The 27,112-nt window shown below is 39.5% G+C and overlaps 1 protein-coding gene across 1 annotated transcript in view; it reads left to right on the forward strand.

Annotated features, from left to right (window-relative positions):
* mmp17a (matrix metallopeptidase 17a) overlaps window positions 1-27,112 on the forward strand; it is a 116,576-nt gene that overhangs the window by 43,192 nt on the left and 46,272 nt on the right. The window contains exons 2-3 of the mRNA XM_086152510.1: window positions 21,731-21,863; window positions 22,962-23,097. Coding sequence (XP_086008636.1) covers window positions 21,731-21,863; window positions 22,962-23,097 — 269 coding nt within the window. The remainder of the gene's footprint in view (window positions 1-21,730; window positions 21,864-22,961; window positions 23,098-27,112) is intronic.

A 27,112-nucleotide genomic window follows, 5' to 3' on the forward strand; every position in this document is an offset into this window, starting at 1 on the left:
GAGACAGAATTTTATGATGGATGTTTAATAACTTGTGTATCAGGATATACAGGGTGCACAATGGAAACCACCACTGCTACAGAAGGAGTGAAACCTCCCACAAATTTGCGAGTTTAATAAAATATGGATAATGCAGAAGTGCAGTCATGGAACGTTTCTTCTTTAAATCACGGCAAGTGATTCCTCAAGGTCTGCGTTCAGGAATTGTTGAAGAGGCTTTGTTACTGGCGATGGCTTGCCTTCGGGGTATCGGGATGTATAATGCATTCACTGTTGAGAAAAGAACCTTAATAAGACGCACATCCAAAAAACATATATTATAAAACTAAATCAAGGTCAGCCATTTGTGTTTCGCTCCCTCCAATGGGGAAAAAAACCACCGCATTTTGTTTTCACGTGACCGCATATGCAGCATTGTGGTGTAGTGGTTGGCGCTTTAAGCTCACAGAATGAGGATCCCTGGTTGGATTCCAACAGGAGTCCTTTCTGTCCGTTGTGTTTACTTTTCCTTGTGTCAGCTTGGGTTCCCTGTGGGTTCCCCTATTTCCTTCCACAGTCCAAATCATGCTTTAGCTTCATTGGAGACCCCAAGTTGCCCAGGCATGCAAATGTCTCTAAATGTGGCCTGACATTGACTGGCAACTTGTCCATGGTGAATCTCTCGCCCAATGACAACTGGGATAGGCTCCTCCTCTGTGCAACTCTGGGTGCAGGATATATGCGGGGCAGATTATAAATGAATGATGGCACAAAGATTTAAATTTTATCAATGCAATTTCTGTGTGATTCAACCAAGTCGTCTTTGGGGCACTCAAGGAAGAGGGCAGTGGAAAGAAAATAACTTGACAAAATTGGGTGAAATAAAAATCTATTATGAGCAAGAGTTCCAGACTTTTTGAGCAAAAAATTAGTAAAAGCTTGTGATTCCAGTGTCCGGTATGAGGGGAGAAATGAAACATATCTCTGCTAAATTATGATTCGTAGAGCATAAAATTAGATGTTTGAAGAAACAAAGCTGATAAGTCTAGTGAGACAGGAAAAAATTTTCAAGTCTTGCTGCGACCAACCGTCATTCCTCTCCTTTCCTGAGCATACCTCCACCTCTCTAGATATACCACAACCTGTTCTCTGCTCTCACTAGAGATCACAGTGTCATCTGTAAACATCATGATCCATGGAGATTCCTTTCTAACCTCATGTGTCAGCTTGTCCAATACTACTGCAAACAAGAAGGGGCCCAGAGGTGATCCCTGATGGAGTCACACCTCCACCTTGAACTTCTCTGTTACACCTACAGCACAACTCACCACTTTCTCACAGCAAGCATACATGTCCTGCACCAGTCTAACATACTTCTCTGCTACTCCAGATTTCCTCATACAATACCAGAGTTCCTCTCTTGGCACCCTGTCCTGTCCTTTTTCTATTTCCACAAAAACGCAATGCAGCTCCCTCTGGCCTTCTCTGTACTCCTCTATTAGCATTCTCAAAGCAAATATTGCATCTGTAGTCCTCTTTCTAGGCATGCAGCCATACTGCTGTTCACAAGTGCTAACTTCTGCTCTCAGTCTAGTTTCCACTACACTTTCCCATAACTTTATTGTATGGCTAATCAAATGTATCCCTCTATAGTTGCCGCAATTCTACGCATCCCTCTTTTTCTTAAAAATGCGCACCATCATACTTCTTCTCCATTCCTCAGGCATCTTCTGACTCTCTAAAATCCTGTTGAATAATCTATCCAGAAACTCTACTGCTGCCTCTCTTAGACACTTCCAGACCTCCACAGGTATATCATCAGGACCAACTGCCTTTCCACTCTTCATCCTCTTCAATGCTTTCCCCACTTCACCTTTACTAATCTATGCTACTTTGTGGTTTACAATAGTCACCGCCTCTACCCCTGCCTCTCTTTCATTTTCCTAGTTTGTCAGCTCTTCAAAGTACTCTTTCCATCGTCCCTTCACTCTTCTAGCATCTGTCAATACATTTCCCATATCCTTAATCACCCGAACCTGTTGTACATTCTTTCCATCTCTATCTCTCTGTTTTGTCAATATTCCTCCCTTTTCAACTTTCACCACTTTGTCCTCTGTGCTGCCTCTGTCCTCTTGATCTTCCATGTCACAAGAGTCATTCTACAAACCACCATGCTATGCTGTCTGGCTACACTCTCTCCTACATCTACTTTGCCGTCACTGTTCTCTTTCAGGTTACCTCATCAATACAAGATGTAGTCTACTTGCGTCTTTTCCGGAAAAAAGTATTCATACATCCATTTCCATCCTTTTTGGAAAGTCTACCGCCCTCTGTCCCCCTGAATTCCTATCCTGGATACCAAATCTGCCCGTCCCTTCTTCATCACCTGCATTGCCCGCACCAACATATCCACTGAAGTCTGCACCAATTACCACTCTCTCATCTCTGGGGATGTTCTGCATCACTTCATCTAACTCACTTCTCCTCTAACTCACATCCCACCTGCAGGGCATAGCCACTAAAAACATTGAGCATCACACCTTCAATTTCCAGTTTCAGACTCATAAGTCTATCTGACATTATTTTCACCTCCAGAACAATCCTAACAAACTCTTCCTTCAAGATAACTCCTACTCCATTTCTCTTCCTGTCAGTACCATAATAGTACAACTTAAAGCCTGCACCTAAGTTTCTTGCCTTACCACCTTTCCACCTGGTCTCCTGGACACACAGTATATCCACTCTCCTTCTCTGCAACATGTCCACCAACTCTCTACCTTTTCTTGCCATCGTCCCGACATTCAAAGTTCTACTCTCAGTCCCAGACTCTTGTCTTCCCTCTTCTCTCTCTGGTTCCAAACACGCCTTCCTCCTTTCCTTCTTTGACCCACAGTCACCCAATTTCCACTGATACCCTGTAGGTCATTGATACCAATTGCAGTCGTTGTTCACCCCGGCCTCGACTGATCAGATATGAGATTATTAGGTTTGATTTGCATGTTTGGTTTTGACAAAAGTTTTATGCCAGATGCTCTTCCTTACGCAACCTTCTGCATCTATCCGGGTTTGGGGCTGGCCTGGGGAGACACTGGTATGTGCCACCCTGAGGCTGCGTTGGATGCACTGAAGCACCAAAGTATAAAATACAATACAGAACAAGAAAGGCAGTAATGGGTTTAATTTGTTGTGGCTTCTCTCAGCTGATTGTGGAGCAACAAGACACCGTCTGCGTAGAAAGTTTGTGAAAGTTGCACAACACAATGCTGTTACCTACCGGTGACAAATAGAACTCAAAGGGGCTTGACAAAATTTACCTTGTAAATGACATTCCCCCAAAACTAGCCCATTCATTGTTGCAACACTGGTGAAATGAATTACATCACAAAAAAAGCATAAAATGCACTCATATATATTGTGTGCATCACAGAATACTTCAATCATCAGAGCTTATGGACCTTCAAAGGATGTGACATTTCGCTCAGTGAGCCCAAGGCACTGGCATTACAACATCATCTAGCTCTGCTGTGGAGCTTTCACACAGCAACGTATGTCGTACAATATAGCAATGTCTCAAAGCCATGCGCTTAATAGCATTTCATAATTAAGAGTGTATCAGCCATGAATCGCTGAATGGTTCCGCTAGAAAAAGTAAATGTAGTATTAAATAATCAATATCATCAGCGGCGAGCACAGTAATCTACGTTCTTGACTTACGATGTTAACATTCACCCCTTGTCCTTACCCTCATAAATTATCTCTGTATAACCTTCCAACTAGTCTAAAAACTGGTGTAAAGACATTCTTTCTAGTTGAGCATGCATTAATATATAATGTATACGTGTGTGTGTGTGTGTGAGTGGGGGGTGCAATTTGATACAGAGTATCCATTGGTTTTCTGAAATAGGATTTACTGACCAACTGAACTGCAGAAGTGACATTACAAAACCTCTCGACAGCTTGAAAAAAGATATTTATTTCAACAATTTTCACTGAATGAGAAGGACATTTTATCTGCTCTATTAATTCTGTTTATTATACACTTTTCAAATTTTTTCTTCTTGACCATGCTTTAAAAAAAGAGGATGAGATCCATTTCTCATTTTCGTTGTTATTTATTTATTTATGGTTTTGGTTTTCTTTTAGCTGTTATTTTATTTATTGGTTTTATTTTTAAAAATCAAACATATCTAAGGCAAGAGTCATGCGTCTGGCTCGGGGGTCTCCACAAAGTCAACAAAAAAAAAAAAAAAATGAGGACATGACTGACATTCACACTCATGCATAGCGAAACCCAGAGTGATTGATCTCCCAAATTGCACTAATATGCAATTACTCACACCGCAAGGAAATATTATCCGTGTTATGTAAAACATATAGTTGAGCTGATCACCTTTAAGTCGACACTCAGTTTCAGATTCATCTTAATCAACGTTCACACACAGCGAGTCTCAGCAATTGTGCATGTCACGTCCAATGAAATCAACTTCGAGTCCCTTTGTTCGTCAAACCTTCCTCTTTCTGACCCTTGTGGTTCTGACTCTTTGACTGACAGGAAACAGCTCATCGTTTGTCACTGCTCTCCTTTATGTTGTTGTTTCCCTTCTTTCTTCTTCCTTTGAGTTTAATCTAGATCATCACTGATCATCCTCTTGTCATGATATGAAAAATAGATCAAGAGTTGGAAGCAGGTGACAGGAGTGATAGAAATAGAAAACAATTGGCTATATTTTAATCATTTATGCCACAAATGCATTTAAAAGTTTGGTCATTTTAAAAACAAATATCAGGAGAATACAAATAAGTAAAAAATTTGATATTTTTGTTTTGTGAGAATGCCTGTTACAGAATGTTTCCCCCTTTTCCAAAAAGATCATTTTAAAATATAAAAAAGAAACATCAATTTCTGTCTTTATTAATCTGAAAGTCCTGCTGTTTTGTTCCTGGCTTCAATATCACCGTATTTTCCAGACTATTGAGCGCACCTGAATATAATTTTTTGCATCTCCCAAAAATAAATATATGTGTACATGTGTAAGCTGCACTTGTCCATAAGCCGCAGATGTCCACGTTGTAATATTTACAAGGAAATATTTTTTTTTAAACTGTCAATTAAATACATACCTGAAACATCCACAAATACGTAATAATAAATAAAACACAAGGAAAAGTCCATCCATTTTCCATCCCCGCTTTTTCCAACCGCAGCTATCGCTATCTCCCCTTGATAGACGACTGCATCGTCGTCTAACAAGTCGTCCTCTTCAATGTCGGATCAGCCTCAGAAATTCATGGTAATTTCATTGGTCCGATGTGACAGGGCCAAATGTTTTGGCGGCATGAAGCTCGTTGGCTCCAAAATATCCATAAATTAGGTATATCATTGTTTAAGCCGCAGTACTGAAAGCGAATGAAAACAGCAGCGGCTTATAGTCCGGAAATTACGGTCTCATTGTCCGGGAATAAGCGGCTACTATCAGACCGGCTTCCATCCAGTGAAATAAATTGAAACTTTTATCTTTCATTTTCCCCTCAATATTCTCAATACTTCAGCATATTCTCAATAATCATCTATCCATTCTTTTCTTTTTATTTTACTTATTTATTCTTGTTTTTTGATGTGTCTTTGGGGGGGTTCTCAGTCATCAGGTCATGGTTGTTGTTGGAAAATCTTGTTGTTGCAGCTGTAATTTTCCAGTTGGATTGAAATATGTCTCGTATTTGATTTCCTTTTCTGATTCATCATTAGTGCTTCTGATTTTGAAATACATTAAGCAGATGAGCCAATTTTAAAACCGTACACAATGGGCAATTTGGTGCTGGCATCATGTAATAGCCTGGCACGCAACTTCCAATTTCATTTCACCCTGCTGATCCATCTGGCCCCCCTCCCTTTATTTTGATAACCAACCATTTTGCAAATCCCAAGCCGTTCACCATCGGTTATAGAATAGAATAGAATTTCTTTAATGATCACAGGCTGGGAAAATTTGTGTAACAGCAGCAGAGCAGAAAAAATATCAACAAATCCAGCGTTGTGAATTTTGAAAAGAACTATATAAAGGAAGATATCCTTTCCCGTGGCAGAAAAGCAGTCTTGCGTCCGTCGGTTGGACGGTTCTCTGAAGGTGAAAGTGCTCGGCTGTCTGTCAAGTGTGCGGTGGGCGGTTGGTTGCTCAGGGTTTTTCATAAAAGATAAAGGTTTGCTCAATGTATTCTCGCTACCATGGGCTCAAAGTTCTCAGACCGGAGACCAATCACGGAGAAAACCTTCTTCATAATTATATTGAGTGTTAGGGTGTCCTTTCAGCTTCCCAAGTGGGCAGCAGCAAAGAAAAGGAGCGTAGCTGCAACAGGCTGGAAGAAGATCTCCACTGTCTTGCCACACAGCTTTTTGCTGATACCGAACCCCGGGTACTTGCACTCTGGCCGCAGCTCCGACTCAACCCCGATAATCTTATACACCCAAAAACTGCAGACAACAAAAAAAGCTCTGTAGATGGCATGACTTGGCATTCTAACAAAAGTCAAGACGTGCATGAGGTGAACAGGAAAGGAGAAACCACAGTGTCCTGCGGTGTTCCTTTCATTGCCGGAGCACCGCATACTTATCCGACGAGGGCAGTTACGGGAAGCTTTAATTTGTCATTTAAACTGTATTCTATTTCAAAGATTTTTTTTTTTTTTTTTTCAGTGAGAAAAGCATGGGAAATGCTTTGAGAAGGGTATAGTTATACTTTGCTAGTCAGTCTGCCCACAACACTGCGTTTTGAATTGAAATATGTGCCTTGTGATCCAAATCACTGCAGGTCACACAACCATCTTTGTTCTTAAACTACATGCATCCATCTTTAGAAAAGTGAGATACAAACTCTCTCTTACAGTGTGTGAATTTCTGGTAAGTGCTTTGCTTTGATGCTTACAAGACTCTCGAGAAGGAGGGATTTCTAAACCTCAAAAAGCCACTCTCACACAAGGTCTCTCCCAAGGGGTTTTAGCATATTATGTTCACGGTAAGTAATTACAAATCCTACATCTTCTTCTTCCCTTCCTTTGAGCTGCTCCCTTCAGGGGTCGCCGTGGCAAATCATTTGCCTCCATCAAACCCTCTCCTCTGCATCTTCTAATTTCTTTTACTTCGTCCATGAATCTCCTCTCCGGTCTTCCTCTTGACCTCCTGCCTGGTATTTCCAACCTCAGCATCGTTCTACCCAGATCCTCTGCACATGTGGAATACCATCTCAGTCTGACTTTATCTCAAAAACTTCTAACGCATGCCGTCCCTCTGATGAACTCATTCCTCATCCCATCCATCCTCCTCACACCCAAAGAGAATTTCGACACCATCATCTCTGCTACTTTCCAGCTCTGTGTCTTGTCTTTTCCTCGGCACCACTGTCTCTGAATCAGACAACATTGGTGGTCTCACTCCCGTCTTGTACAACCTTCTATCTGATTTTATTGCACGAAACACCTCACCTAAGTCACTCTTCTCCTTGCGAACGGGGCTGCAGGTGAGCTGTTAGACTTTATTTCGGTGTTTTCACACCACTGTTACAGCTGGGAAACATCGTGAAATGCTGTCAACACAGATTTAAATCTATATCAGCCACTCTGTAATGCTTACCAGCAGTCAGTCATGGTCACTGTACCACCTCTCCCTTTGCTGCCGGCCGTACTGACAGTTAGATGGATGACCGAGTTTTTGGTCGATGTAGAGCAAGCCGGTGCACTGGCACGGTGACATTGCATTTTCTAAAAAGAAAAAAAAAAAAAATTTAAATTAACAAAAAAAAAAAAAATACGAGAACAAAAGATGTCAGAAGTTGACAGAAGTTAATGATGGACTTTTTAAAGTAACTATTATGTTTATCCTCATGCATTTCCTTTTAAATCACAAACACCACACTCTGCCATGAAAATAAACTGGTTAATAGTTGATCAATATGCAATGTATAATAACAAAAAAGTTTTTTTTTTTTTTTCTAGTTGGCTAGACCTACAACAACAGAAGCAGATTCTAACAAACCAGCAAATCTGTGTCCATCAACAAAAGATAAATTTTGTTTTTAGAGCCAAGTTGACTTGAGGATTTTTTTTTTTTTTTGGTCTTTTTTGTTTTGTCACCTGCGACAAGCGATCTTGCAACAACATACAGTGATCCCTCGCTATAACGCGGTTTACTTTTCACGGTTTCGCTACTTCACGGATCTGCATTGTGTTCTGCATTCTGATTGGCTAAAAAGTCACCCCGCTTCTTCTCTACCTGTGCGTCAATAACGTTGCAGTTCAATATGTACACGTACATAAAACAGCTTGCCAAATTTACATTACGTACGTGCAAATCCTCTTGCTAGCCGATGTGTTTCTCTAAAACCCATAATGTTGACAAAACACTGTGGAGCGACAAAAGCACCTGCGGCAGGGCCCAAAAGGCAGCGGAAGATGCTATCTATCGCAGATAAAGTTAAACTTCTGGACATGCTAAGGGAAGGTAAAAGCTATGCGGCTGTAGGTCGGCATTACGGAATGAATGAATCTTCCATTTGGTCCATAAAGAAGGAAGAAAAACACATAAGGACGACAGCAGCAATGTACAATAGAGTATTTAATTGTATAATAATTGTAAAAAATATAAAGGTTTCTACTTCATGGATTTTGCCTATCATGGGTTCTTTTTGGAACGTAACCCCCACGAAATACTGTATTGCAAGAAAACAAGGGCTACAGAGGGAAAAAAAAAAAAAAACAGCATGACAAATGTCATACATTTATGTCTCGATGTTTATCATGGTATGGAAGACCTGAATGGAAGAAAATGACCGTGAAGTTGGGAACACCCTCTGGCAAGCTGAAAAATGGCAGGTTCATGTGAAGATGACTGCAAAATGACTGGCATTGTTGTGTATCTGTACTGTTTTGTGTGGCTTTATGTCTTGTCTGGCTCTTGTACGGAATACAAATTGTGTGTTCTGTGTGTGTATGTGTGTTTTCATTGTTGGCTTAATAAAGAGAAAAGCGCCATGTCGAAGCCGAGAAAAACGCCTCTGTGGAGGCACTCAGTCGTCAAGGGTCTGGGTACTCATTGTATGATCTCGTTGTAGCAACTGCAGTCGCTGGGTTTATTTTTTAATATGTGTCACCTCTCATTCGAGAGGCTTCTTCAGTTCTTTTCCAGAAACTGTAATCGATTACTCCATACGTAGTGGTGAAGTACCAAAGCTGCACTTCACAGCTCACAGTCAAACATAAGACATTGCCCAAAAACATAAAGGTGACTTGTCTAATAAAGGATGCTTTGCAGTTTTGATTCATTTTAACATGTTTATTTTGCAAGCAGTGCCCTTTTTCTCCCGTTCCATCCATAACAATCAGGGGCGGCGTGGATCAGCTGACTTGCAGCTGACTTGGTACGTTCCTGGTTAGAGTCCCAAGCTCGGTCGAAATGCTTATCGAAGTGTTGTTTAGAAAAGGACTGAACCCCTAACTGCTCCCCGGCCACCACTGAGTGACTGTCCGCCGCCCGTAGTTCATCCGTGATGCGTTAAATGCTTTGGTCAAATTTGTAGAAATAGCTGGATGTGAGCAAATAAACGGCTTTCTCCTTGTCTTTGTTTCTCACTCTCTCTTTAAAGCAGCATTTGAAAACCTTTCTTCCATCAGCTGCAAATTAATCAGGTTAAACATAGTGTATTATATTAAGGACAATAAGTTGGCAGCTCGGTAATAATAATAATTTAGGCTAACAGGGAAATTAGGTATTGCATGCACCGCAATGTGGCTGACTGCATTCATCTAGGAGGTAAAATATGCATATTTGTTCCTTTAATTCATTGCGTAGTTGAATACTTGAGTACCCAAGGAAATAATTTTCCCAAGGTGACAAGATAGACTCTTCAGTCATCAGGAAGTGGTTCAGCTTTGACGATCCCAGTATCGAGCGAGCACCTGTTTGCTGTAAAGTTTGTGCGAATTCTTTTGGAACTCAAGGCAGCATCGTATTAAATGTCTTCCAGCTTATCGGGAAGCCAAATAAGGAAATGCTATCAGCTGCAAACCACCAACAAAATAACAGGTAGCATTGCTTCCCTTTCCCATGTGAAAACAAGTGGCCTCTGAGAAAAGACAGATGTGATAGCGTTTTTTTTTTTTTTTTATATGTTTGCTTTTGTGTGTGTGTGTGTGTGCGCACACATGATTTTTTTTTTTTTTTTTTTTGCTTTGGTTGTTTATTTCGCCAAACATATAATGACCATGTAAAGTTTGAATAATTCCTATGTCGTTAGCATTTTAAATATTTTAGCCCCTTTAAACTAGCCTTGATTTTCTGGTTACTTCAGGCTGAATATAAATAATCCATACATTGTTATGTAGAACACACCGCGGTGCAGTGGCGCACTGCGAAGAGTAAAAAAAAAAAAAACATTTTCCGTAAATGTTTTCATAATATTTTCAGCGGGCGCAACAAAAGGCTTTCTCTATAGATACCTCTCATTTGAAGTACGAGAATAAGTAGTACCGGAGTGCGACAATTTTGTGCCGTCATCTGTGTCTGTGTGTTTAAATAATGCATGATTAAAGACTGGAGTCTCAGCCATCTGCGTCAGCCAGCTCACGCTGCAGTTAATCACAGATTTAGTGTGTAAACTTGCACAGGGAGCTCCAGTGCTTTTCCTTGCCGTGCACAATGCTTTCTGGCTCCGCAAGACAGAGTGAGAGAGTGAAATGTTTGCTCTCTGACGCTGCGCCGCTGCTCACTTCTTCGTTTACTCCTTTAATACCATCAAATGTGTCCGTCGTTCTAAAGGTTTAGGACCATGTGGCCCGAGTATTAGCCGCGCCGTTTTGAGTCAGACCCGAACGTCATTTGGGCCTGGCAGTTCAAGGCAAGGTGAACATATCTGACGTTGATTCCTGGCAGATTGGAATGTGAAGTCACGAAAAATCCTTTCATTGCTCTTTGATCCAACACCTGACGAGACCAGCGGAAGTGCGCGGTGGATCGCTCCTCTCTGAAAGGCGGCAAAGTTGCATGTGTCGGGATGCGGCGAACACAAAGAGCCGTGTCTGTCAACGGCTCGCAGGTGAAGACCAAAATCATCACGAGCTCAGCATGCTAAAAATCGTATAATAAGGCGTTAAGTTTATCTTTTAACTTTCCGTAAAAAGGAGTTCATTGTCAAGCTAGTGAGGACAGAGAAACTAGTTCTGACCACACGCTGCAGGGGCTGCTTTGGCAAACGATAAAAAAAACATCAAGATGCAGTGCAGGGACTCCATGCAAATGCAGGTCAGCGTGTTTCTTCTCATTCAGAGGCAGTCTTTTCCACGGCATTTCTAGCAATCGAGCAAAAGGAAGCTGCTTACTAATACTTTTCCGACTTTATCGCATAAAACACCGTGGCCGTTTAATCCCCGGCACTGGAAGCGGCTCTCATTTGCTATGAATCAGTATCTTATTTATCAGAAGCAAATAAACTCATACTAACATAAGTAATTTCATTTTTGCCTCTTCCTGTTTATTCTAGCTTTCATTTTCCATTGAGTAAGATATAACTGTTCCTGTTAGTCTATGACTGTATATGATACATTTACTGTGTTGCAGGTGTCTCTTTGAAATTTAGGGTCCACTTTCCCCGGCAGTCAGATGGGCTGCAGGTGTTTTCCCAGGATTTGTTTCCCACTTTGCTCGTGGCAGTGGCCTTGACTCCTGTTTTATACCGAAAGATGAGCTTTTAGTAGAAGCTCCAGAAGTCTAGTCTAGATGAGTCTCCAGAACAATTCCCCTCCGCCTCCCTCCAAAAAAGAAAAACCTACAATGTGTTACAAAGGCTGCCGGTTGATGTGGTCTCACTACATAAATGCTACTTACGGGTAAATCTGCATTTTATAAGGGTGTTTCCAATAAACCTCCTGCATGTATTTGGACTGTGGAAACTGCTGAACTTGGAGGAATCGCTAACCACTTTCCCAATCGGAAGCTAAAGCGGAGCCGATGCAGCCATACCTGTCTGGCGAAAGCTACTTTTCTCTGTTCTTTCATATTATCACTATTAATAAAAATGTAGGAATTGAATTCTTACAAAGTTTGAAATATTGATATGAATTTTTTATCACACCTGTGATAAGAACTGCCAAGGTGATCAGTATTTCAAATATAGTAAGAATATTCACCCTAGAATTACCTCTCTTAAAATAGTTTCGTTTTACGATCACAATGGTTACAGGCTCGTAATCCCTCAAATTAGGATTTGCGTTACCATCTCCTCCTACAGCAATTTTCTTTCAAGCCATTCGAGTTTCTGCACCGTCACTTCGAAAAAAAAAAAAACGTAGCAGTTTGCATGCGGATTATGTAAAAACGGGTAATGAGCATCTGAAGACTCGGTTCAGAGAACCGGCCTCACAAAAACCGAGAAGCCTGCCTCGCATCGGCAGCTGGTCCCCGCTGCCTGCCGCAGAAGGCCCTGCTATGTGCCATCTCTGAGGACTCGCAATCTGCCCATGACTCACTTCTACTGACTTACTGATCCGTTTCTATAAGACCGTCTTTGTCACTTCAGTCACTTCTGCAGTTTTTTTTTTTTTTTCATATGGAGCTGGAGCCTGCTGCTTCCTTCTTCCACTGTTGGAAGTTTCACTTCAGAAACAGGCAGGGTTTCAGATATCAGTCGCTTTTGTGCCGTACTCGCCGAGAATTCTCCTCAGTTGGCTGAATAATCGCAGAAGTGTAACTGATATCGGAGTGACTATTACAATTTATAACTGCTACAAGACATCAGCAATTTTCGATTTCGGTTTTCCATGAAACCGGCATTGATTATTGACTGAATTTCTAATTGTTTGTTTATTATATTCTTCTCTTCTTGGTCCTACGGCTCAATTGAAGCACTTCCAGATGTCATGATGTTTGAAGAGCTACAAGCTATTTCATTGCAGTTGTAGAAACAAAGACCGCACTGGTTTTGCAAAAGAAAAAAATAAATAAAAGAAGATCACCGAGTTGGACTATGTGTCTGTTTTAGATTACGGCAATGTTATTTAAAGCCAGAATGCCTCTTCCATCCCCGCGACTCTGGACACCTTATTTCGTTCTGCTTCGTCTTTGCTTTTACTTGAGGACCACATTTCCCATCATTGCTCTCCGTTTAAAAGATTGGTTCTCTCACTCTCCGACGGACATGACACGCATCGGTATACAGGCATATTGGTAAACTTCCATATTTTGTTTTATCTCCCCCCTGTGTGTTCAGCTCACACCGCAACTCACCCGAAATAAAACCATTTGAAATCATTGATGAAGGAAAATTTTACCTTAATGCAACAATAGAATGACAAATTAATTATGACAATTTGGAATCCGTGTTGTGAACATTGTTATAAGTGGTAGGGTTTTAAGGTTCAATTTTTTGTTCCCTCTAGCTACATAAGCAACAAGGAAGGTACATCAAGATTGTTCATGAGCAAAATGATCTACAATGAGTGGATTGATCATTAATTTGTTGAAAAGTTGTCAGTTTACCTTCAGATAGCTCTGTATGTGAAGAGAGAAGCCTGTTTGATTTTTACAATCCTTAACAGGTTACGTAAAGAGGAAAGTAAGTATGTGCAGGCCCTCCCGAAACCCATGGGGAATGCGTCGAAGTGCCCGTTTGTTTTTGTTTTTTTGTTTTTTTTAAAAAGAAGGATTTCACATGGGAGTCCATGAGAGCACTCCGGGCAATTTCAACCTGACGGAAGATCACCAAAAAGGGCCAGTTCCCCATGGAGCCACATTGCATGCTCATTCAGAGGCAGCTACAATGGTCAGGACAACTGGAGCAGCGGTAGAATTCCATTTTAAAAATTCCTTCCTTTTCCACAATTCGGTGGTGCTTCACCCAGATCGCCCTTATGGAACAAATCGCCCAATCAATCAATCAATCCATCAATCAATCCATCAATCAATCCATCAATCCATCCATCAATCCATCCATCAATCCATCCATCAATCCATCAATCCATCCATCCATCCATCCATCCATCCATCCATGAGAAAGAAAGAGAGACAGAGATGATTAACCTTAGACGGTGATTCATATTAAAGCCCTCACGTTTCACACAAATATATATATCTATATATAGATATATATTTTTCTTTTTTTTTCTTGCACTATAGGATTTCATATTCCATTGCTTGTTACAGGAAAACACCCCAGTGTTTGGACCTGGATGTGTTCAGTGCCTGTTTCTGCTGCTGCTGGTTGTGTTGACACTGGTTGTGTGGAATATTGGTACTTGGGAGATCCCGTGTGTGTGTGTTTTTGGAGGTGTGTGTGTGTGGGGGGGGGGTGTCGCTTCTTGAACAGCCATCACACTATTTTGTTTGCAAACACTGGGTAATGCGTGTTGTGTTGTGTTGTCCCCTTCCACCCACAGCTTCCCTCTATTTATGATAAGCTGCAGTTTGTGTGCTCTGTAAGTGATGGTAGCCAGTCTATTGCATTTGATCTTTTTTTGGGGGGGACGAGTACCGCTCTTCCATGGCAACGTCCCCGCAGGACATCATGTTAAAACATCCTTCCGATGGACCTCCCCAGGAGACCCAGAGCAAAATATAGAACTACCTGGCTCTTCTTATCATTTCCTCAAATACACTAACAATGATTGCTAGTAATGACGGTGATTCTGGGAGCGCTAGTTAAGCAAGTGTAGGCACATAAAATACATTTCATTTTGATAGTGATGCAACCAGTTTTTGCAAAACTGTCAAAAATAACCAGGCATTGACATCGTATCACATGGTTTCTCTAAAGACTATAGTTATTCTGTGGTATCAGAATTCCACATGACAATATTTGGAGCAAAAGAGTTGGGCACTTGTGAGTGAAAATATGAACTCAAAATGCCAAACTGAAAAAAAAAAGAACTATGCATTGAAGCAAATATCCATCCGAGCTGTATTATCCTGATGATCAGATCAATACATTTAATCTGTGAGGCAGATATAAACATTAAAATCTGAACTCACTAATGTAATATAATGCTAATTTGGAGATCTAAACTTCTCAAATGTAGCCAAACATTTGTGATCCAGAGGTTGAGATTGAAAAATGGAGGAATGATGGCAAAAGATAGTAAACAGGTGTGCAGCAGCCGCGCATCTGCATAAAACTATCCCCAAACTGCAGCGGCCAAGAGGACAACAGGAATAAGGCCACTGGTAATGTCATTCCTCCTCAGTTGTTACTCTGCTGGCCTCAAACAACTAATCATTCTCACTTCAGCTTTTTCTTTATATGCAATATCCTGTTCTCCATTGATCTGTGAGGCTATGCGTTTGTTCAAAGTTTTGGAAGTTTATCTCAAATACTTGGTTTAAAATGAGGTGAACGGAGGTTTTTTTTTTCCACATGTGAACACTAATCGTAATCCTCCAACTGCAGTGAAAGATAAATAAAGAATAGATAAACAACAGATAAATAACACCAGGTGAAGGAAGTAGAAACAGATGACGGAAAATAGTTTAAATTAATTCTTCACTGACGGTACTCACTTTTGTCTACCATTGTTGGACACCCAAGAGGATGTTTGAGGATGGTTTACAGTCATTTACTTTTTTTTTTTTTTTTTTTCTTCAAAACTTGTTTGATACTGGTTGTTCCTTGGAAGCTGTCTATTCTCCTTTTTTTTTTTTTTTCGGGGGGGGGGGTCCTCATTTGTTGTGCTGCAGTTTGATGCTGCTGCTTGGCATCACAAAGCATTCTTTCTGGAATACATGAAAGTGGGTCCGGAGAGCAATTGAGGATAAACGTGTTTTGCAGAAGATGGCAGGTTCAGGATAAGTTCAGGTTCCATTCTGGAGTGTGTTTTAACTCGAGTTCTTAGCTTGTTCCGAGATAGTTTAATTGGACCAATGGGACATGAGAAAACACTGGTAGTGATACACACTATGCAGCTATGGTTGGCGGCACGCTGCCACAGCGGTTAGCCCTCTCACCGCGCAGCAAGAACGTTGTTTTTCCAATTCCAACTGGGGGGCTTTCTATGGAGAGTCACCATGTTCTCCCCCAGGTCCATTTGAGACCCTAAAATTGCCCAGATGTAAGAACGAGAGAGTGAAAGGTTGTATGTCCGTATATGTGACCCTGTGATCAAATGGCAACTGGTCCAGGGTGAACCCTGCCACTAGCCCATTGACAGCTGGGATAGAGGTGGCAGAAGAGATTTTGACTAGCTCATTCAGCACGATCTTATGTGAGACTAAGAGGATGCTAAGCGGAGAAGTGTGCTAGGGCTGACTTTTAGCACAAGGAAGATGTACAGTTTTTTGTTTACTACAGAGGAATAAAGTTGATGAGCCATACAATGAAGTTGTGGGAAAGGGTAGTGGAGGCTGGACTGAGGGCAGAGGTGAGAATTTGTGAGTTGTATTGTTTTATATTGAGAGAGTATGTTCTTTGAGAATGTTGATCGAGCAGTACAGAGAGGGTCAGTGGGAGCTGCATTGTGCCTTTGTACATCTACAAAAAGCATACAACAGGGTGCCAACAGAGGAACTGTGGTTCTGTATGAAGTATGTTAGAGTGGTGCAGGACATGTACTACTGCCTTGGTGAGGTGTGCTGTAAGTGTGACTGAAGTTCAAGGTGGAACTGCATCGGGGATCAGCTCTGAGCCCCTCCTTGGGTGGAGAAGTGTCAGAGGTAAAGTCTGATAAAAGAGTATCAGCAAGAATGAAAGAAAAGGTGTAGAAGACGGTGGTGAGAATAGTAATGTTACCTGGAGCTACCAGGCGGGAGGCCTAGGGGAAGACCAAAGAAGAGATCTAGGGATGGAGTGAAACAGGACGTGAAATTATGCGAGAGAAGATGATGCAGAGGAGAAGGTGAGATGGAGGCAAATTATTCGCTGTAGTGACCCCTGAAGGGGACAGCCAAAAGAAAAAGAGGAATATATGGACTCTCTATATAGAAGAATTGTGCTATAAATTTAGAATTTGCTGGACAAGCCTCCGTCCCCACATATTATCTCTCTAAGATATATACAGTATATATGTGTATATATATGTATATATACATTTATACTGTATATATATAAATATAGTTTGCATCAAGTTGTGTCACTACATTAGAAGATCATTTCTGTTATTTTTCAGCAGTAATAGAATTTAAACTTGTAATTCAAAAGTTTGCCTAATCGCCAACTTCAGCATGGGCAGCCATATTGTATTTACTAATGTCCTGCATTGCCATTCCTCAATCCTTGTATTATACCAGGGCCATCTGAGATAATTTATTGTAATTGGATTTAGTGAATCCAGGGTTAATTAGACAGGGGTTGGAGGTTGGGGGTTTGTCAGTTTAATGGCAAGCTGAATGAATTACAACCCAATATTTATTTTACTCTCACTATTGCAATTGGCTCCGAACTGTGACAATACATATCCATAACACCGGAGCCTATGTTAAAATTATACTCTCAGCAATCACTCACTACATATATATATATATATATATATATATATATTAACAACCTATTAAACATTGTGCAGCAAATGACAAATCACAACACTGGCAAAATAATGCTTGAATATATATTCAACAAAATCCCAAAGGGATGCATCAAGCTGCACGTGTAGTCTTAGGTTATTTTCCAAAGTAACAGCAAATGCCATTTGTATATCCTTGTTTACTTATTCATATACATAATTGGAAAGTTTCCCTGGAATTGCCTTGGAGCCATTTGGTGTGTCATGGTCGGTCATCAGTGATTCAGGTAAATAATAGCTCAATAAATGATGTAGATCTTACGATCAGCTTGCCATGTTCTTCCATGGATGGACCCAATTACTGTTTGTAGAAAACTGGAAATGTATATTATGACCTCTGGAGGAAGTGCAGAGGAAAGCACATCTAATTTTATTATTGCCCTTTCGATATTTTTCAATGTTATCATTATGTGTGTGATTATAAGCTATTTCATTCTCATCGGTTTTACACCTTGACCTCATTTGAAAGCCTCAAGCTGAAACAGCGGCGGTGGAAAGATGACAAGTGTCTTTATGTGTTCGGGTCAGAAAAGTTGTGCTGTTTGAATGATCAGACATCATTTCATGATGCACCGTAACATAACATTTCAGCTGGATATGATACTGAGAGATATAAGAATAAGAACAACTATATATGTTACTATATGATACTGGGTTTGATACTGAGAGAATTGTCACACCTAATTTTGGATATTATATCCCTATTACACACAAACATATATTTTGTCATTTATAATCTCATTGTGGTGGTTGTGCTTTTCTGATCACCATTAGCAACAATTCCAAGCTTTTGAAAATATCCACAAATAACGGGCCTTTCTCATGAAATGGATGAGGTGAAATAGTGGGAGGGGGTGAGGATATTTGAAAGGGAGCCAAGATCATTGGCAACATAAAACATTGCAGCAATTGTTGTGGGCCATGTTTTCAGTCGTTGCTTGACCACGAGGGAGGTGGGGCGGCATATTTTCCAAAAGCTGAGCAGTTGTACTGTTGAAAGTAGCAGATATTTTGAGTGGGAGTAGCTAAGCAACGTTAAGATGTGCTGATTTTCGCTGTATCTTCATAAGGCCAATGGCGTATCGCTGATCCATTCATATGTAGATAGAACTGCAAGAAAATCAGTTATGAGTAGAAAGAGTCGCTGTTCACCCCAGACCATATAACATCAGCAGATTCAGGGTCACATGTTGGCTAATAAGTCTCTCTTCGCTATCTTGTCTATTATAACAGCAATAGGAATAGGTAAAGGTATGGGGTTTCATATCAAACTACCCCAAAACCATAAAGAAAAAATTAAAGATCAAAAATGTGCAGGTTACAGTCAAACAGTTGGTATGAGATCCGGGCCAGGCTCCAATGTCTTCCGCTGTCTCGTTCTATAGGTATTAAATGCGGAAGCGCATAAGAAACCTGAATATGGGAGCCAGAGCGGCTTTTACCTTATAAAAACAAGGGGTTTTTGCAGAGATGCCACTGGAAACGGCATTCCGGGACAATTCGGTTGCAGCATAATGGTGTGTACAGCTATTATTACAGTACAGCTTCCTCAACCATAATGAATAGCACAGGCCCATGCCACCATGCACGCTTGGATAAAGTTCTAGACATCATTCATAATTTACTAATTCCATAATGACCTCAATATATGATCAGCTGGGACGGTATTTCCTTGTACCAGGTAACTTTAGCCAGATTGCATATCTTCCGCTCTTCATCACGCTGAACCTCCTCCTCTTCTATCTTACTGAAGACCAGGTAACTTTAAAAAGACCGATTGTCTCTGGATCTCGCGATATGTGCGGTAAACTTCCTGAAGAGTGACTGTAACAGGCTAATAAGCTCAGTTAGTCTTTTGATTTTTGGCCACCGTGTTCTCCTTGCCGACATGATTTTGTCTTCTACTCTGCTGTTTACAACTTTTTGCCATTATTTTTAATATCGATATGCAGTACACGGTGTGTGTATATGAGTGTATGCTTCACTAGATGCCAAACATGCATCCATACGCTATACATTTCGATCCCTTTGTGTATGTGGACTGACTAACACACTTTATTGAAAACTGCACAAAACAAAAACACAAAAGTCACAACCGAGTTTTATTTATACTCACCGGTCTTTTATGTGGTTCTGCTCGGAATGCAGTTTTTGGTGTGTGTGCCTGCAGGAGCTGAGTGTTATTTCCTTGCGAAAAGAGCCAGAAAGTAAGGGGGAAAGAAAAAAAAAAACACGTCAAAACCAGGCAGAGATTTGATCAACTCTCATTTCATCCACTTTGTTTTTATTTGATTTCCATACTTTTTAATAGGCGGTTAAATGTATACCCTGAAAGTTTTATCCTGCATCTCCACAGGAAGGAATGCAAGTATCATCTGGGATGGTTTTTTTTTGTTTGTTTTGTTTTTTGCTGGTCTCAACAGAACAAGTCATTCAGTTAATAGAGTTTCTTGTCATTAAGGAAGTTTTTTTTTTTTTTTTTCATAGCATTGATTTACGATGGTCATTTTTGACAAGCGCCAATCACATTCATTAAAAATCTTATTGTCCTACCGGGCTATCAGATCAGGGCAGAGTGGGGAATGAGGAAGGAGAATGAGGCGCATTAATAGCAGTGAAAGGGAGAGAGAGACACAAAACCAGAATCAATTCAATTAGGCTTCTCTGTAATTGGGGCCAAAATGAATTGAGTCGAAATGAAAATTAATCTGCGGGGAAAGTAATGATCTCCACTTTCAAATTGCTGAAACTCCCCTGAAATATTAACAACAAAAAGGAAAAGATAATCGTCTCACATCTTTTCAACAACCCGCGGCCTCGGTCAAGACACGATAAGCGGACGATGGAAGGAAGTATTCAAGTAAAACACATAAATGTTAAAATACTCTGAATATGTTGTCCATTAAATGGATGGGTCATCCTCACAAAGCTGAGGTGAGCAAATAACATGCACAGTTGAAAGTAATACAAGCGTAAGGTTACCGACTTCCATTTACCTATTCCACCCGTCCCACCGGATTTTTTCGATATTCATAGTGCTGCTGCTTTTAATTCTTATAATGTGTTGGACTCTTTGAAAAAACACGGAAAGTATTTCCATATTAAATTTCTGCATATTAAAAAGGTCGCTATTACAGTTAGAACTATCGGTTTCATCAAAGTCCCCTAGAATTTGGCTGAGGGTGCTGCTCTTTTTTACGGAAAGAAAAAAAAAATACCTTAGTTCTTTTGACAAGCATCTCTCTGTCTTAATTCAAGTGAATATTTGCGGAAAAGATGTCATCATTGGTTGGTGTATAAACACCAAATTCTGTAGGGAATTCCACAACCAGAAGCCATTCCTTTATATCTATTAGTTATTCATTAACATATTATTATACATTTAAAAAAAGATAGATGACAATTATTTAACTTTTTTTATACATTAATTGGAAGAGCAATACAGAGATTAAAAAAATGTCTATTTAGTCCTCCATTTAATTAGAAATTGTTTTTAACAGTCCGAACCCCAGTCTCAATTGAGTATTCACATTTAATTATAATTAACAATTACTATCGTTATTTCTTTCATTATTTTCATTCATTTCATTTTAATTCTTTTTTTTTTCAATGAAAGGGAAGCCCTGTAGCCAGTAAAATAACAACTCAAATATAGATGTAATTTGTTTTAGGATTTTATATTTCTTTTTTTTGCTCTTTTACCAGTGCTCTTGTGGCAGATTAGAACACAAATTAATCAAATTAATGGGGTGCTTGCTGCTTTAGAATGACAAATTAGACAAAAATACTTGTCCACTGCTTTGAAAATAAGCTTGAATAATTATTTCTGATTGATTCATGTTGTGGCGAAATGTCCAAATGGAGCTTTGCAAAGTAATCTTTATAAGATTTGACTTGTATTTGCTTCGGCAACTTGTGGGGATCATGCGTGACATCTGTTTCCGTCTGCTGTTAAGAAATGACTGACTATAAAACCATATTGACGATATCACAACCCTGGAACCGGGACATTAAAAACATAAAACAAACATTATGAATGTCAACATAAGAAATATGTTTACAAGAGCGACATGGGAAAGGCAAAAAGCGCTCACGGAAGCTGAATTAGCACCTGCGCGTAGGTGGACAAAGTGGAACAGGTGCAGTGGTCCAGTTGTCCAGCTTTGGATGTTTTGAGTCTTTGAAATGCCTTCAATGGATTCAGAGTCTTCTGTTTCTCTTCCAGGACTGGCTGAGCAAGTTTGGCTACCTCCCACCCCCCGACCCGGTGACTGGCCAGCTGCAGACCAGGGAAGCCCTGACAAAAGCCATCAAAGCAATGCAGAAGTTTGGAGGGCTAAAGGAAACTGGAATTTTGGGTGTGTGGTTGTAAACTCAATGAAAGACCGCTGTATTATTACATATTAAATTTTATTTCCAATCTATTGTGTGTGTTTGACGGGTGAACGTATATACATGTGTATATTATGAGTCATGAAAAATTAAATGGTAGAGTGCATCTTATATTGCCAAATTTCATGTTTGCGCATCTAAACCGCACTTGAATAATAGCTGTATTATTTTTGTGTGTTGAAATGCCTTTTTTAACCAAATGTCTTTACACAATCACCTTGTAAAGATAGATTTAATTGCTGTGTGGCGTAAAGTAGAATGGTAGGTTCATGTAAGTAACAAATACAGGACTGTCGCAGAAAATTAAAATATTGTGATAGAGTTCTGTATCTTCTGCAATGCAATTAAAAAACAAAAATTACTTTGTCATATTATAATATTTTGAGATAGGATTTTTGAGTTTTCTTACAATGTAAGCCATAATCAGCAATATAAAAATAAATAAAAGGCTTGCAATACTTCAGATGATTTGTAATGAATCCAGAATGTATGACATTTTTGTTTTTGTAATTGCATTACAGAAGATAAAGAAGTTTATCACAATATTTTAATTTTCTGAGACAGTCCTGTAGTCATACAAGGGGCACTATAATTTCTCTTAGTAACAGCATAATAGCATAAATAAAGCAATGCACCGAGTGCAGTCTTCTTAGTTGTTAGTTGGTGTATCTTTCGATTTAAAGCTTCTGTATATTAGTTGTAGAGGTATTTAGATAGCCTTTGTATCTGAGAGAGATTTATTTTGAGATTGAAAACGGATCACGGATATGATAGCATCTTAAATGTGACGGACGATATGGTTTAATTTGTCCATTATTGTCTTTGCATGTATATGTTTATCCCTGATACAAAAGTTGAGATAAAAGTAGAGAAGGATGCAAATGTCACTTTCAAACAACTAAAGTTTATGGCAAAAAAAACAATGATTTTTGGAGAGCTCAGCTTATGTTACACAAAAAGGAAAATATCCACAGGACTTCTATCCATATCAAGATATTCATAGCTTTGTTTTAGTTGTACTTCCATTAGTTCTTATAAAATTTTCTTTATCCCCTTCTCTGCAGACCAAGCCACACTCGGCCTGATGCAAACACCCCGGTGTTCTCTGCCGGACATGTCGGAGGCCGAAACGACAACGGGCCGCAGGAAACGAAGCCTCAGCCCTCAAAACAAGTGGAACAAACGGCATCTGTCATGGCGGTACGTAACTTTTGATACTTGTGTATCTGTATATTTGCATGTATGTGTATATGTATATGTGTGTGTGTATATATGTATACATTTAGATAATTATATATTTATAATGCACATTTGAAGTAAATTTAAGTGTGATATTTTTTCCTCACCCTCATGACATTCATTTATCTTGTATCGAATATTTCTTATGAAGGCGAATCTAGAAATCTATAGTTCAAAAGATGATGAATATGGTATTTGAATTATTCAAGGCATCACGGAATATTGTATTAAATCATTCCAATTATCCTGACAGCAGTAATTACTTGTATTAATAGCCAAAGGCTTAAGTTGCTTGAAAGTTTAGCAGCAGTTTGAAGAGCAGAATTTGGAAACAGCACTCCAGTGAAGTGAACAGGCAGCAAACACAGCAAGTCCACACCAACTGTTTTATTAGCATTTCAATGCGTATTTCATTTTGGGCTGACTGATCGGGTTATGGAAGCTGAGCCCCAATTCTGTTCAGCTTTGTGTGTGGTACAGCCCTGCTCATCTCACTCCAAGTTTAATCTATTACCTCATGGTAATACAGGTCCAGTTTCATGATTTCCCTCTCATTTCTGCATCCTTTGATTATCGGCTCGATGACCAAATGAAATCTTATTCCAAGCAAAATGGTATTTCTCTATCAAACCATGTTTGAGAATCAATAAGCCACATACGTAGTGACCTGAAAGGAATACTAGTATTCCACTTCTATTAGATTAAGGAACTCAACATCCATAGTGTAATATATACACACAGTATTTTTTCACTGTATCTAATCTTAATTTCGGTCAGACATTTTATCTTAGTTTTTCATTGATTTCAATGTCAGGGTCTAATATTAGTGACTCCACATGCAAAACAAGCCAAAAAAATAAGAGAACGCCCCAAAAAGTCATGATCAAGTCAGCAATTCGCCTGCTTTATTTACCCGCTTTATTTCCTCTGCCTTAACAATTCTTAACAATCAAGCCGCCAACTGGCCAGCCAACACTTTCTGTTATTATTGTATAATTTATGAGCATATAGTGATACATTGCGAGGGGAAAGGCGGTTAACTGATGGTCTAGTTTTTCCTGTCATGTGTATTTTTCTCTCCCAATGCAACATGAAACATGACAATGACAATATATCCCATTCCGTGTCGAAAACCTACCCAAATGTTTTAAGATATTGATAAATCCGTGAATATAAGAGGTGATCTGTGAGTTCATCATAGTTTCGCATCCACGAGAATGTCTTTAATTTTTTTTCTTTTTAGAAAAAAAAAACGAACACAAATACTGCAGATGCCAGCAATGTTTTTGAACGAGAGCATCCGTCTATGGAAAATGTTTCCTTTTCTTGTGAACAGTAGCAGGAGGCTGCATCATGTCAGGTTCATTGTTGTGTCTTTGTTGGGTAACAGCCGGTGCTTCAATAGCAGAGAGGAAATAGCAAATGAAGTTTTCTGTGCAGATGCAGCCACAATGAATTACATTCAAAGGAGGTTATACTTTTTTTTTTTTAAATGGAAGACTCTAAACCCAGGACTCCAAACAGGTCTGTGAGGTCACAAAGCTTGGTGACTGATGGTTTCTATCTTGTTAAATAATCGAATATTTTATATTGTTGCGGTGGTGCCTCTCACCTGACAGGACTGTAGGTTCAGGAGCTGAGAAAGAAAGTTTAAGCTCAACTTAATTTCCATTATCATTCCTCTTCCTGCCACAATATTTATTACTGTAGCTGTTTGCATTGTTATGGCTTGAATACCTTCTTTTTAATGTTGTTTGCAGATGCAGTTACACAATGCTGGGGTTTCTGTCTTAGCTAAGCATGAGCAGACAAATGGGAATCACAGATTTCTATAGTATTTGTGATATAGGGGTGGTTGTTCTTATTGTTTGTTTAGCAATTTAAATGTTTTTTTTTTTTTTTAGCAAATAACTTTGCAGTGAAATGTTCAGCGCTGCTCATTTCAGACTGAATCATTCATGTCTTGGTCAATAGGTTGCTCTGCTTTAAACTGCAAATTCCCGCTTCTCAAATATATATCTTATTTTAGCAAAACATCATCATTCTTACTTAACCCATCCCTATTTGCAAGATCTTTGATATCGTAACTGATCATCAAAGTTTCATGATTTCTACACAACGACAAAATACCATTTGTGTATTATATATGTATAAGTTCCAAGTTGATGTTTGAATATGTTGGGAAAGATGTATTACATGTTTTACACCACATATGTTGAATTGCATTTTTTAATGATTTTGATGTTCAAGGGCATATAAAAAAGAGAATTAAAGCGTATCAATTCCGTTTAGACGCAAGTGTCTTGCATCTTGTAACAGTGCTATCATGTTGAGAGACCTGCGTAACCGGCCCCTTGCCAAATAAAAGGCATAAAAACTGCTAAAAAAATACCACCGAGAATTAACCGTAAAAGGATGAAGGATCTAAGTAGATTTAGGAAAATTCTCATTGTTTCCTATCAAACATGTGTTTGGCACAGACGAAACATATTGCTTCTTCAAAATAGCAGAAGGGGATTTGGTCATAAATGTACTTAATGAAAATCCAACACACTGTGAGGGTTGGACTTTACATTTTAAAACATCAAAGTAGAGCCCTAGCGTTTATGATCATTTTTTTATTTATTGCTTTAATTTCTGAGAAAAAAAAAAATGGTACCGTGATATCCGTGCTTTATTATCCATAGGAGCAGAATTATCCACCAAATGCTCCATGACGATGTCATGCTGTAAGGGGGTTGTGGAAATCTCATTGGTTAACTTAAACTGGCACTTAAACCAGATCAGTGTTCCACCTTAATCCTGGTGACAGGACAAACCGGCTAGCAAGTGTGCCTGACATATTGATGGCTGGAATGCAAAACCTCCTTTCTGCAAATTTTTTGATTTGGGGTTTTTGCATTGAATGGTGAGAAATGTGATGGCTCCACATTTTCAGTCTATCTGCAAGATAATCCCGCTCTTTCTTTTGACATAATTGTCACATGACAAAACTCCTAAGTGCACAATGAAGCAGAAAAAAATAGGAAAAAAACACTTATCTCCATTGTCAGTGGCAAAACACATGTTATGTTTTTTCAAATTATAACAGAGAAATATAGTCTGTGAACAATAGAATATTCTTGAATATCTTTAACAAAGACCATACTATAATCAAATGAAACGTTTTCATTTCCTGAAAAAAGTGTTTTGTTTTTTTTTCCAGATAGGACGTTTTGCATTCCAGCCATCAATATGTCCTCGAGCATATGCAGGACTCGGCATCACCAGAAAAAAAGTAATATTTAATAAGTCAATAGTGCCTTGCACTATGCTGCAAACTTGGGTTCTAGGAGAACCAGAGCTGTAAGTCCATGTTCTGGACACAGGATAAAGGGATGTACCTGGGCCTGATGAAGAAAGTAAGCCTTGCTTGGGGTACTCTTGATGGAGATGTCTTGGGTTGTCCAATCATCTTCCAGCTCTAATTTGGTATCCAGTAACAAGGCCCTTTCCTCCTCTGAAGCTTTGGTTTATGTTTTTAGTGTTTTCCCAGGTTAGGGGCCTGCACTTCCTAACTGTGGTAACCCACCAATTTGCTCATGTTTTAGATGGTTAAATGTCTGAATCACACTCCGCATATATCCTGAATGAACCTGATGTTTTGCAATCTCTGTTTTAAACATCAGCCAGACCATGTGGAGATCTGAATTGTGTCTTTCGAATATTTGGATTCGTTCACAGATCATGGCCAAGTTACTCATGCAGACAGAACCCCAGCACCTTTTCCATAAGGTGACTTTCGGGCATTTTGCCGAAACTGTCCGGAAAATCGTCTTCTAAGTGCATGGAAGCTCTATTCGGGTCTTTGTTTTGCTGGGTAAAAATGATGTTCCAGTCAGATGGGATGTATTGTGTTTCCAATCAATTCTTAGAAGCACTGGCCACTTCTCTCAGGATCTGAAGGGTAAACTCAGATCCAGGTACTGATACCTCT

This window comes from Fistularia commersonii, chromosome 9 (assembly GCF_037954325.1).
Source record: "Fistularia commersonii isolate RoL2024-O1a breed Wild chromosome 9, RoL_Fcom_v1.0, whole genome shotgun sequence".
In the NCBI taxonomy this organism is placed as follows: Eukaryota; Metazoa; Chordata; class Actinopteri; order Syngnathiformes; family Fistulariidae; genus Fistularia; species Fistularia commersonii.